The sequence below is a fragment of the Pithys albifrons genome, chromosome 6 (genome assembly GCF_047495875.1).
Source record: "Pithys albifrons albifrons isolate INPA30051 chromosome 6, PitAlb_v1, whole genome shotgun sequence".
Taxonomy (NCBI): domain Eukaryota; kingdom Metazoa; phylum Chordata; class Aves; order Passeriformes; family Thamnophilidae; genus Pithys; species Pithys albifrons.
This window is the reverse complement of record NC_092463.1, coordinates 27,662,736-27,677,151: the sequence shown is the minus strand read 5'-3', so window position 1 is coordinate 27,677,151 and position 14,416 is coordinate 27,662,736. Positions and strand designations below refer to the sequence as shown.

Genomic DNA, 14,416 nt, shown 5'->3' with positions numbered 1-14,416 from the left:
TCTAGTTAACCAGGTTTTTCTTCCTAGGCGAAGAGGCAGCGAAAAACTATATATGTATTTGGGGTTTTTATATATGAATGCAAAAACAATGGGTTCTGGATAAATTTTCCAAATTATGGTTTGTTCATAGGACTGCCTAACATTACCTAATAGAAATCCTTTATCTGGATTTAAAAAAATGTAATGTGTCCTTTTTCTTTAGGCTTTTCTCCTCCAATTGCTTCATATAATTTGATTACTTAGCATCTTCCAAGGAAGACTTTTTATAGTGTATTCATACCTCTCCAAGACCTCTATAATCATTTTTCTTCTAGTGACTAGGAAATATGAATATGAAGCCATTCAGTTATAGTTCAGACATCCTGGGTTTTACCTCAAAAAACCATTAATTTAAACTGTTTTCCCTTGACTTGGTCATCTCAGTCTGTTTTTTTATTTAATGTAAACACACATATATTAAATATGTGAGTATACATATAAAAACATTCTTAATATTTTGAACATAGAATCTTGGACAAATTAATCAATAGACTATGGGAAAATGACTTCTTGCTGCCCTCCCCTTTTCACAATCAAGAAAACTTTTAGTTCTAGATTAAGACTAGTAATAAAAAATACAGTAGAACTTTTGCCTTCAGTTTCCTAAGCAAGGAAAGTCATTGAACAAAGTGTTAATGAGTTCTTTATCTCCAGAACTTCCCTTTCCCATTGTTAACCCAATGTTCAGGTCTTGGAAACACAGTTTTATTAAATTACCAACTGTAAAGATAAATGAGCCTTGTAAACATCCCCTCTTATTATACGGAAAGATGACTGTTTTAGAAAAATTGTTGTGGGTTAATTATGTAGGATTAGTGAGCTCTTGATTACGTATGCTGAAATCTGTCAGATTCTCAAACATGCCAGCGCAGTTAGTGCCAACCATAAAAATAATTTGTTCAGAATTCATGTGTATATGTATATAAATGTGCTCTGAGGGCTACATGTTGAAAACCAACTTCTAATTTTGCAGCCACCACTGAATGTGAACCAGACTTATGGCTGGAATGTTGCGGAGGATGTAAGACAGTAACACAGCAACTGACATTTGATTTTCCTGAGGGTAGGGGATATAAAGCTTCATGGAGAAATCCAGTTTGCAACTCTACGTACTATATGTGATAAGCAAATAGGTTCTTAAATGCAATTGTTTGCACTTGTTGGGACTGGGAATGGTAATCTGCTACTGTTCCCTAACTTTTCTGTGCCATGGCCACTTTCTAGGGCCTTGGGGCCCTCCTAGCTCTTAGAGGCTCAACAGTGACTTCAGGGGCCAGAGGGCTGGAGTCAGACCAGTACAATTCCACATATTCAGCCATTGTAGAAACTAGGGAGGGACTGAAATCAGATAGAAAACTTCCAGTTGAACGAGCCTGAGGTGCTGTATCAAACACAATGGAAATGCCTTGCAGCTATTTGAAAATATAGTTGATACAACATTTCCTTACTGCATAAAATCTGTGGACAGAAACTCCACAGCAGCATGATGTAGTTAGAGGCCAAGATCTCTACAGAGGGGGCCATTTGCTTAACTGGGAAAACTAGCTGTTGTCGAAGTTTGACCTGGGAGAAAGAAGAGTGTCCACAGGGAGAACAAGCGTTGCTATAGTTGAAGAATTTTTTACTTGATGCGTATATGAGATTTGGGAGAGGTGGCTTCTTGTAGGAAATAGCTAACCTGAGATAGGTAGGGTAGCATCTGCAGAATAGGGTGATACAAGTGGGTGCATAAAACCCAGGAGTTTTCTTGCAAAACAGTGATCTTGTTAAAGCAGTGATACTAAGGACTTATGTGTATCTGCATGAAAATGGCTAAAGTGACAATGAAAGAGAAGAAAATGAATATCCACTGCAGGAGAACTCCAGTTAGCCAGGCAGCAAGAGGTAACCAAGAATAGCTGAGAGCAGGTGTAAAATATTATAGTAAATCTGGCTAGAAATATCCCCTCAAAACTGGGGAGAAGTTCATGCAGGTACTCTTGGGAGATATGGATACAATTATTTACAGCACTGTTGTAGAACACAAAGACCAGATCCTAAGAGTCTGTTATCAAGTAGTATTGGGCCTTCATGCATGAGGTTTTGAAAGAAATATATTATAGGGGGCTTCAAGTATGCACAGAGTATAAGGCAATTTTAAAAGTGTTAAGGTCAAAATTCCAATTTCTTCTATATCTTCCTAATAAAAACATGTTAGAAGAGTACAAAAAAATTTTGACCCAGAAACCTGAAGGAACTTTCTGTCTGGCTGAATTTTTTGGGAGGCACACCATTGTATTTACAGTACTTCTAAAAGCCATATGAGTTATGCCATCAAAGAAATACTACAAACTGCAAGTGCGTGTTAAACATGGGGGGAAAAGGCTGATGGAAATAGCTTCACATTCCTTTTTATTTATTAATGCCACAGACGAACTGGTTTTCTCATGAGAAAGGTGCTCATGAATTTTCATTCAAAATAATAAATTGATGTCCACATTTTAAGAAATATGTTTAGGGTTCAAGGGATTAGACATCCAACTCTGCATATCTGATTTCCTGTTTACCAAGACAAAATATACTTCTTAATGTCATTTTAGTTATTACATAGCTAATGGTTGTAGCTTATTAACCAATGAACCTATATTAAGGAAGCTGTATTTACCTGCCATTTAACTAATATCACAGCATTTTTTGGCAATGTTTGAGTACTTTTAATGGAGGATTTTTTTTTCCCCCTATGAACAGGTGACCTAATTTTTTTTTTCCGTTTGTGGATTTGGATAATCAGCCAAAATTAAATCTTTGCTATGGTTCTTGCAGCTGTGACACACATCAGTATTTCAGAAGCCATGCTTTCCCTGGTTCTGCCTGTGGCGATATGAAAAACAGACCTGCTAAGCTCAGAAAAGTAGATTCTGAATGAAAAGAAATATTAAATATATGACAAAAATATTGACAGGTACATTTGAATCTTAACCTCTCACTGATCCTACAACTTCTGGATTTTCTGAATATCTTTTTAGCAGTTTAGTAACTTGCATCTACTTCCAAATAGTAATTTAATAGTGGTCACTACATTCATCCTTTTAGATGCAAGCCATTCTTTTTAAAAGCAAAGATGTTTTTTTATATATATATTACAGATATTTTAAAACCATTAAAAGTATTGAAATAATATTAAAAAAATATATTGATGATGCTTGGTAGGCTGACTACACTATCTTCAGACACAGACAAATAACTGCCATAGACAGTTTTCTTAAAAATGCTCCCAGATGTCCTTATTTTACATCACTTAAAAAAAAAAGAAAAAGAAAAAAAAGAATAAGCACAGTATGTAAATTATGGGGAAGTGGGAAAATCCCCATTGTATCTTGTATTCCTTCCTGGGTTTTCCAATGAATCCTGTTTGTCTCACACTTCTTTTTGGGTTGAGTTCCAGTTTAGAACATAAATTTGGAATTAAAATGTTCAGCTATTTTCTAGTGTTTATCTGGGTTTTATAAAGGTCAAAGAACAGTGCTTTTCTGTTTCTTTAAAGAATTGGTTCATTCATTAGATGGACTAATTTGGACTGCAACTAAGATGTGGTCCTTCAGACCCAAAGCAGGTGTTTGGATCCAGCGCATCTTCTACCTATTACAGTAAGATCCAAGTCCACTTCCTGATGCAGTTTCCAAAGGCATTTCATCCCATTCTGGCAGCAACAGGTCATGAATGATGGATGTAGGCTTTGTTTCACATCATCTTCATGTCTTAATTTAGGTATTTCAGTGGTACAAACTATCCAAGTCCAACTGAATCTGTACTGTTTTATATTATATGAAATCTAGCATCTTAATGACATAAACCATATGTTTTAATAACTGCCTGTCAATTTTATGACTTTGAATAATTTAGAGAAGGTGGAAGGGAAGAAAAGGAGCAGTAGGTACTAAAGATACAGAATGATTACTGCTTTCTGAGGAAGAGATAAAGATTTGATATCACTGCCAAATGTAACATTCAATATGGACTTTAGTTTTCTGTTAGTTTCAAAATGATATCTGAGTGAAATACCTCCTGAAACAGGAAAATAGTCCAGAACTCAAAATGAAACTATTATGTTTCAAAAATGGTAACTTGCCCTTTGATGCTTGGTCTTCTTTCTTTATAGTAACATTGCTTACCTTCTCAGGGCAGCAGGCAGTTTTAAGTGCACCTCATAAATTACTGAGTAAAAGTAAACTAAGTATAGTGGATTAAACTAGAGAGTTACTTCAGAAGCTGGAATCAGCACTTGTGCATTATAGAGTGCTTACTTTGTTGGCAAGTCATTGAAAATAATACCACAGAAGGCAAATGCTTTCTTCCCTCTTGCCTGTTTTCTTGCAGAAAGGCAGTTCTACTTGTCACAACTTTATCTATAAGCTTTCAAAATTACCATGCGTATGGTCCTCTAGTTAATAACTGAAACTGTGATAGTACTGACATTGAAAACATGTTTAGTTTATTGTTTCTCTGTTGAAATACTGCTAATTTTTTAATGGGGCTGCTAAAAAGTTGTTAATAGTTGGAGAAATTTGTTCTAATGGAACATGCACTATTCTTTGATCAATATGGGAGTTTTTTGATACTACTGGCAAGGCTTTTGCTATTTCCAATTTTGTAAGTTTGAAGATCCCCTTTCAAGAGGTATCTTTTGACAAATGTGCAGTTTTTCAGCATATACCTTCTGTCTTGAATCACAGTGTTTTAGAAGAATCTATGCTTTACTTATTCTCTAGGCTTTCAATAGAGAATCACATTAATCCTTTTAAGCTCCTTATTCTAATGATTTATTTTGTTGGAAACCATAGTGATCCTCCTTTGAATTTTAATGATTGCTTGCTATTCAAGAATTCATTGTTTTGACTTCCTGTCCTTACCTTTGTTTCTTACATGTCTGTAGGGAACACCTGTCTAATACTGTATCTGGCCTTAGTTCTCACTGGCTTACCATATTCACTCAAGCCTATCTTAAGGCGTTAAGTTGAAATGCTACCTACTCATCCATGAAAATAAATGTAGGATATTTACAGAGATAGGCAGATAGACAGCAGAGGGATGGCTGAATGGATTGAGTAATTTTTTAATGTAAATAATATTTTCATATGAATTATATCAAGATGATTGTTGAAAAATTAGCTTAATATAAAGTCAGCAATATAAAAGCCATTAAACAACATCTATGGGGGATTTGTATTTCAAATTTTTGAAGCAAATGCAGTATGCCAACTGTTGTCAGGATTTGGCATCAGCCACTGAATTTAGGTCATGGCACTGGCTTAAATTGGATTTCAGTTTTCATTTTCATCCACTCTGTATAAATACAGAATGTCTCTTTAGAAATATAACTTGGAACATCATGAGTTTTCAAGAATACATTATTCTAATACAAGATTTTAACAACTACACAGTATTTATGCATAATACATTTTGTTCCTTATCTACAGCCTTTTGGACTTTGATTCAGAATACCAGGAGCTCTGGGATTGGCTGATTGACATGGAATCCATCGTGATGGACAGCCATGACCTGATGATGTCAGAGGAGCAGCAGCAGCATCTTTACAAGGTTAGCACTACCGTTACTGCCTTTACCTAGCTATAGAAGATCTGATTAGCTTGACAAGTCTTTCTCTCACAGGATATCGCTGCGTTCATTGTATGTATCATGGTGTCTATTAGAATTCCCTTCCCTGTCCCCAACCTCATTTCCATCCCCTGTGCGCTGACAGGCTGCACCGACATCATAATTGCAAGAAAGTTCCCTTTATCACATTCTATTTGGTGTAATTCTATAGAAGGACAAAGATTTGTCTTCAAGATGAATAGAAATAAATGAAACTGCATTAATAAATAGACTGAAACAAAATGAAGGAAAAAAATGAAATGGGAACATTTAACAAAATGTGTTTTGATTGGAGCTTTCAGCTGGATTTTTATCCACCTTTCAGACCTCATCTGGAAAGAAAGACATTTGCCTTGATTTTGGTTTACTGCTGCCAGGATACAGGACTCTTCCAATTTAATTTTTATTAGTTATACATAAAGTAGACATTGTCATTTTAACTCTTCGTACTTGGTTGTGATTTTTGAGGAACTCAATTTTGAAGTTGCAGGGTGAACTTGCAGAATCTAATTCTAACATATATATACACATATGTACATATACACACAGAGGCACAAACATGATTTCTCTTATTTGCTATAGCAGGCTTTACTCAGAAACTTTATCACTTCTTTTACATAGTACTTTCAAGAGCTTCCTCAAAACGTGTGATTTGATCCTAAAATTGATTCAGGCTTCACTGTGTGTTTGAGAAACTGTAGTCTATGGGTCTGAGGGGTGGTGGGGGAAGGAAAGGAGGGGCTTTCAACAGAAATATCAGGCTGCAGTAAATCTTCCTCATTTAGGCAATTTTTATTGGAGTAATTCTGACAGTTGTCATCCTTGAATTGCTTTGAGCATATGGCATATTTCAAAGAGCAGATTGTGAATCATAAAAAATAAAATTAATAACTAACCATAGAATCAGCAACACTATAATGACAAGAAACAACTACCCTCTAGCTTTTTTTTTATTTCTTATCAAATAAATGGTACATTCAAGGTCAAATAAAAGTTGTTTTCTTTCTTCTATGATTGCATGATTTGATAATTTCTTAAATATAATACATTTTTTCTTGTGTTGGCATCCTGATTTCTTGATGGTCTTCCTGAATTTTATTCTTTCTTATTTTAGTACTTTTATTTAATATAAGTAGAGGGAAAGGGTTGTCACCTGACTTAAAATATGTTTATAAGTGCAAATATAGTTCAGATCCAAACTATTTTAGACTGCAAGTGAGTTTAATTCACTGGCCTCTGTTTCTTGCTTTGACATTAATTTCTTATTTTTGCTAATGTCTTTTTCCTAACTTTCTAAATACTTCATCAGACTTAATCACACATTAGAAGTCCTGGCCTTGGCTAAGCTCAGAAATAAACAATGTCAGAAATGGGTAAAAAGTTTCTGTAAATCTGAAATAAGGTGTTTTTGTAGCTCCAGTCTATATAATGCCAGCTTGTACCATACCTAATTTAACCACTAGTTTTAGTCATATACGAAAAAAATAATCAATAAACATAAATTTTAAGATAACAATCCACCTATCAATACAAAAAGGAACAAAGCTTAAGTAGCCAGCTCAAGTATTTTAGGTGCTATTTAGGATATTTCCCTTCCTGATACCCAAATGTAACAAGAATAATTACAGGTGGTAAGGCTGGGATAATATTTAATGATGAGAAGAGTAAAAGAGAGCAGTATTTAATAATGTGTGCAGTGCAGTATGGTGGCAAAGTGGGGAGTTTTGTATATGCAAAATAGCAGATAATAATTTCTTAATATTGTGAGATTCTGTATAATGATAGGTATGACACTTCCAAAAGCAGAGTTTGTGTGAGAGAGGGTGGCTGAGTCTGCAGCCTGAGCAGCACAGATGAACCAGCACTGATTCCAAAACACAGGCAGCCTATTTGTCCTGCAATTTCCATTGGAAGGTCACCTGCTACTGTACCTATCCCAAAACTATCTTTTGTGGTACTTGGTCACTGCAAAACCACGTGTGTAAAAGGTAGAAACAGATTCCTTGCGCTCCTGTGATGAATATTTGCCACATATGCCTTTCTAGTGAAAGCAGCAAGCAAATCATTAAGGATTGAACAAAGACTTAACTAGAAACAAAGATGGAGTTTGGCTGATAGATCCAAAACTACTACAATCACTAAGCAGTGTCCATAAAGCAGGAGGGATATTTGTGGGTCATGTAAAAATCTTTAGTGTATTGCATCAAACCCGATCAATCTTTCCAAAAAACAGAACAAAAACAACCCTCCCCCCGTCCGCTCCTCCCCACTCCCGCAATGAACCACTCCTGAAGAAGTTTTGAAAGCCCCATAATAAAGACAACCCTAGCACATGTAATTGAGGGAACAATTCTGCACTAGCAAAGGAAAGATTGAATAAATCACTAGATCTTTATCATCTTTAATTCCTGAGGCTCATGTAACAATGCATCACGCTCTCAAAAACAGTATTTAGTTTTATAAAACTAGCCTAGTAAACTCCTCTACTAATCAGTGGTGACACCCATTTTATCTGGAGGCTTTTTAAGAGTTGTGGATGGTCACAGCTCACAGCTCAGAGGCATAAACAGCGCCTACACTTCCCAGAGAGCGCAGCCGTTCTGCTCTGTAGGGAAAGGAGACACAACAGAGAAATCCAGGCAGCTACTATTATCACAATTCCTCAGTGACGTAGGGTGTTATGAAAATACAGGTCGTACTTTAGCTTATCAATTACAACTTCAAATGTGAACCTGCTAATTGCGCTGTCTGCATTTTGGTGGATTCTCCTAAACCCACAGATCCCTGTTCTCACTTCTGAGCTGCCAAGTAATTGCTGCTCAGAGCCAGCTCAGCAAGCTGCCTCTGCCAGGGAACCTGCTGTGGTATCACTATTACCAACAGTAATCATTGCCCCTAAGGAGCCTATGAATGGGAAGAAACAATGATAAAACAGGTAATTCAGAAGGGAAAAGCATACATTAAAGCAGCATAACACAATATATAAATGCTAAAATTGTATATGGGAAAATGAAATATATTTTCATGGTTAGAGTATTTTCACAGTACTCTATCTTCAGAGTCAATATACATTTAAGTCAACTCTCAGCTTAATTTGTTTTATAATATTCCAGGAACTTCATAGGTTTTTTTACTAGGATCCTTATTCTCTCTCTTTAACTCTGTTTCCTTTTGCCCTAAATGTATTAGGAACAGCACAGCCATATTTTTTGTAGCTCTGAATAGGTATGTAATACTATCTCTAGATTTCAGTGCAAAGATTTTTTAAAAAAAACCATAATCCTAAATGATTTCTGCTTTACAGTCCTAAACTAGCTAATGATTTTGAAAATGGGCTAGTGTTTGAAGAAATGGCAATCACCGAATGAATTGATGACAGTTTATTTGTCCTTTAATGCTTTATCTATTAATTAAGAAAAGCACTAAAGGGAGTATTTCCATGTTTTTGGAATCTTGCTTCTTTGTACTTCTGTAATAGCTCAGTTTAATGCCAAATGTATCATGTTTATTTCGATTTAATCTACTGCATGTGAGCCTGATCTCATAAGCTCTAAGTACACAGAATTTGCATTGACTTCAGCTGTATTCATATGCCGTTATTGGAGAATCAAACCCAAAGAATTTAAACTCTGCTAATTAGCCCTTTGGTGGGAACTTGAGTAATTCTGTACCTTGAATGTTCAAAAATGAAGCAAATCAGTATTTACTGGAACTATGGTGATTAAAAATGAGTATACTAGGCAGAAAAGTTAATGATGATTCTTTCCATTTTCCTCAGAAAATTAATTGCAACAATTAATTATGTTATATTAAAACCCCATTTAAATAAATACAATATGATTGTTAAAATTGTTAGTATGTTTAGAATAAAATTGACTTAACATTTGAAAATATCAGATAAAAGAATTTTTTTATTTCTATCAGATTACAGGCTATGTATGGTGTTTTTAATACAAACTGCATAAGCCGAAAGTTTTGTACTAGTAAGTCTTCAGCAACAATGGTCATGATAGATGGAAAAAGATCCTTATGTAGTAGTGTAAAGGTTTGGAAAACATTTACTTGGCATGGCTTTTGGACAAGTTAACTGCTGAATTCTTTCATCAAAGGGAAGCAGTGCAATGTATTAAATAACACGAAAATGCACATAAAAAACTAAGGATACATTTCAAAAAAAGTTGAAGGGAAAAAAAATCGCTCAGCAGTTTTTGTTTCCCTGCTGGAGGCTCTATCCGTGCTCGGAAGGTGCAGTTAATTTCCTCCTCTGGGTGTGCTGCTGCTCCATTGTGCCTTTCTCCCTGGCTCAGTGTGCTGGGGCCCAGAGTGGATCAAACAAACCGTGGTGAAAGTTTCCCTCATTTGCATCACTTCTAGACAGCCCTGTCGTACTCTTTGCTGACAGGAAATCACTGTCTTTGTCACCTTTTTTCAGTGATCTCCTTTTGGCAGAGATTGGCCATGTGACCAGGATTAATCACAACAACAGTTCTGGCTCAGAACTCAATGACATGTTTTCCTCAGCACTTCAATAATGGTGTAGAGGAGTCAGTAGGAAATGACTACATTAATTTCAGAGTGAAAAGATAATTAACACTTAAGGACTAGTGCTATAACCTATGGAGCTATTATTCAAATTAAAACTAATTTATTGCAAACTTGCGAAAAAAAAAACAACAAAACAACAAAAAACCCAACACAAAGAACTGTTCTTTAACGCAACTAAAAATAATCTTGCAAGAGACTCTGAGTTTAAAAAGAAGCATAAACTATTTTTAATGCAGTAATATAAATACATAAAAACTTCAGCATTTGAAACTGGAGGCTAAAGTATGTAAAGTGCTTACTTAGATGATATGAATAGGATACTGGCAAACAAAAGCAGCAGTGTGCTCCTAGAATGCTGAGCTTCAAGGAGTTTCCTTGGCAACAGAAATGCAGTTCCAAAAGTAGACAGAACTTTCCTCAGAAAACATACTATTAATAACAACCTTCCGGAACAACTTGGAACAATTTGACTACTTGGCAATAAAATGCCAAGTGTTCTGCAAATTAATCTAACACATAACAGTTATATGTTTCTCTTGCCCATAATTCTCCTGAACTGGGGGCCTGAGTTCTCTGCTGTTAGAGGATACAAACGTGCAAAGCGGTTCCAAATGCTGTGCAAACAGAAAGAGGGCTCAAATAGCAGCAGCCTATGAGGATCAATTAATGTTCTTCATATCATTTTAATTTGTAAAACAGATTAGTTTAATTGGATTACTTTGTTCCATTTAAAATGAGTTCAGGGTACCTACTGAAGCTGCATTGTACTTCAGTCTTTATTTTAAGTAGATTTCCCATAAAAAGGAAGCTTATTAAAAGATCAACAGCCTGTAGCGTGATACATTTGGACAATATGTTTAGGGGATTGGCTAAAACTAGAAAACATAAAGTTTTTTGCTGCTACACTGCATATTCTGCACGGTCCAGGATGCCTTCTGTCTGTCTGGTAATCTGTCAGTGCCTGCACAGGGCTGCTAAAGCAGTCAGTGGGAGAAGGTGATGGTCGTCACCTTGGAAGAAGCTCTCAACACACTGCAGGATCAAACCCCTTGTAGAGAAGAAATACAAATCTGCTATGCATGCAGTATTTTTAGGTATGTCATCATTTCTGCATGAGCCAAAAGAATAAACTAATTTCAGTTTTGTCTTGCCAATAGGAATCATTAGAATTCCACTGAAGGCCATAAGTTTACCAGACAGGAAAGGTAGGCTGTGCCACTGCCTTGACTCTTCCTGAATTCTGAGATCTAAAGGTTAAAAGTAATCAATATCTCATTGTGCAGCCTGATAATAAGTAATAACCATGATGTTAAAATCTAAATGACTACAGATAGCACTTAGGTGTGTTGACCCATTTGGAAGGTCTTTTTAATTGCAATCAGAATAGTCATTATAGTTTCCTAATCAACTTTTAGTCTGCCTTGCAAAAATCACTGCATTTATAAGTATTACTTTACTGCTATTAGCAAATTATATCCCAAAGCAAAAGCTTTTATTTCATCTGTCAACATATATGCAATACTGTTTAAAAAAAAATTGTTCTGCTAAAGAATATCCATAGAGATACTCATTAGCAATAGTATGTCTATTACTTACATAATAGTGTGTATGCACTTAAGTACTTACATACATACTTATGGGTGTATGTGCATGAATTGATACATGCCTCAATGGAAATTAGTCTGCTTTTAACACTGTAATATGCTTTTAACTGTCACATATAGTAAAGTGACTTTGCACAAAACTGACTTCAGTTTCTGTTCTTCATGAAGTTCAGTAATTTTTTGTGAGCTAGGCTGGATTTTTTCCCCACAGATTAAGAACCTCTATGACTTTTCCCACTAGGCAGGAAAATCAACTGTTTTGTATGAGAGATCTCAAAAATGCCTTATATCTCAAGCTGCAGTAAAAATCTGACTGCTATTACAACATGAACTAAATAAGTCCAGGACCAGACACAGCAAAATTTCCTTATCTCATATTATAAGGGATGATGAAATTGGTTAAAATTTTCTTCACAAGTATATTTTCACTTCAGTTGCACTAGAGAACAGAGTAAAATCTCCTTTGTGACACATACGATAGCAACCAGCTCATTCTTCAGTGGTTCATATGTATAACTATGTAAGGATTAAATTCCTTGCTAATTCTGGCAAATTTTGTCTTTTAAAAAGCAGACGAGAAAACGATTGTTGGCAAAAAGTCTTCCTTAAAGGAGAGAAATGTTAAGTTTTAATGTCTTGTATAATTACAGCAAGAAAACACTGATTGCCATATCTACAGAATTAAAAAGTAAGTCTAGAGAATGGATACATAAAGAATGTGAAAAATATTTTATATTTTCTTGGTTGCTTCCAGAATGTATTTCAACTGTAAGCTTTCATTTTTAAAGGCAGTGTTGTAATTTCTGTGGAGTAGTCTCCCTGTATTTCTGCAAGAAGTGGCTCATGCATTTCCCGAGTGAGTTTCTCCTACTTCTTCCCAGCGTGAAGATGAATTTCACATTGTAGCAATGCAGTATTTACTAAGCTTGTAGCAAAAGCCAGCACAGCTTTTATGAGATTAAAGCAGTGTGTCTAGAATGAAAGAGGCATTCTACTTCAAACAAAAGTAAATGTGTACCACATAGCTGTCATCACCATTCCTTACTACAGCTGCAAAACGTGGACAATTTACAGTCATCACATCAAGCATCTTAGTCAACTCCACATGCTCTGTGTTTGTGCCCTTGCTGGTAAAAAATGGTAGGACAAGGTCCTATGGAGTGAAACCTTAAAGCTGCCTTCCACTGGTCTTTCCAGATTATATATTGAAATAAGATAAAATTAGAAATGTTAATAACACAATGACAGGATAATTTTTGAAGTTGTATGTGGACATGGTCCTGTTTTCTTAGCAGCTTGGTGTATCCCTCTGTTTAAAGGAATGAAGATAAAAGAGTCACTAGCAAAAATTATAGGTGGCAATATATTATTGCCCTATTCTTCCCAGCAGAAATCTTATTTTTTAAAAACTCATAGGAATTGCGTGCTTTATCCATGATGATTTGCTTCAAAAATGTGATACAGAAACTACTATTTTCTTTCCAAATTTCTTCTCATCAATATACCTCATACATAATCAATACTTTAGTAGTGCTTTTAATTAAAAAAAAAAAAAACAAAAACAAACCCCAAAAACTTCAAATGACCACAGAAAACCTTTCTAGCAGGTTTTCTATATGAAAACCAAATTCACTAAATCTCCATAAACTTGCACTGGCAATACATTCAATGAATACATGTCTAAATTATAAAAAATAAGCTGCAATGAAGTGTACCAGTTTATAATCTCCTGAATTTTTATTTGTATACATATTGCATTTTTATTTTTATAAATATATATTATAGACTTTATTTATATATTGAAAATATGTAAAATACCAATATAAATTATTTATTTGTATCTATTTGTAAGCTTTTTACATACTTATGTTTGGGTGATATTTTCACTTTGTGTGTATACACTTTTTATACATTGTATTTAAGAGAGCTACAACATTTTGTGCTAACTGTTCCCACTAATAAGGTAAATTAAGCAATAATTATAATTTCATTCATAGTTGTTGCACTTGTGGCTGCATTGGGTCCAGTGGGGTCTTAGATCAGGCTCCAAACACCTCCTGTGATCAGCATGAAATACCTGTGGTTTTTCTTGATTTTTTGTGTGTGCTGTTGTTTTAGCACTGCTGAAAACACTGTTACTATAGAATTACAGTGAACTCATGAAACTATAAATGTTAAAGTTGGCTCTATGGAGAGATACTTTTTGGGGAAATAGCCATTGTACTCTTCATATCCAGTTGTTGCAGACTGACAGGTGCTGTTACAGATGTGCAGGACATGTGCCAGTTGTGTCACAGGCTGCAGGGAAGGTTGTGGAGAGGTGGTTGTTTCCCCAGTAATATACTGGGAGAAGGAGTCATCTGTGACGACTCATTTAGACTACTAAGGGAGCTAAGTAGAACAGCCTCTCTCATGAGGAGGTTCCTCTAAGGGCTAATTCAGCAGAAGCTTGTTAAGCGCTCTGAAATAATTTCAGGAGAAACCTTTTCTCTCCTGTCTCTCTCTCCACTGATTGTATAAAGAGGTTATAAAGATCAGCCCCACTTGACGTACCTCTCACAGACTCGTATCACAAAAAGAGGTTTTTTTCGTAC

General features: G+C 35.4%; 1 protein-coding gene across 3 annotated transcripts in view; it reads left to right on the top strand.

The window, feature by feature from the left end:
- Positions 1-14,416, top strand: part of AKAP6 (A-kinase anchoring protein 6) — a 301,632-nt gene that overhangs the window by 215,665 nt on the left and 71,551 nt on the right. For all 3 annotated transcript variants that reach the window (XM_071557960.1, XM_071557958.1, XM_071557959.1), the window contains exon 10: positions 5,496-5,616. In XM_071557960.1, coding sequence (XP_071414061.1) covers positions 5,496-5,616 — 121 coding nt within the window. The remainder of the gene's footprint in view (positions 1-5,495; positions 5,617-14,416) is intronic.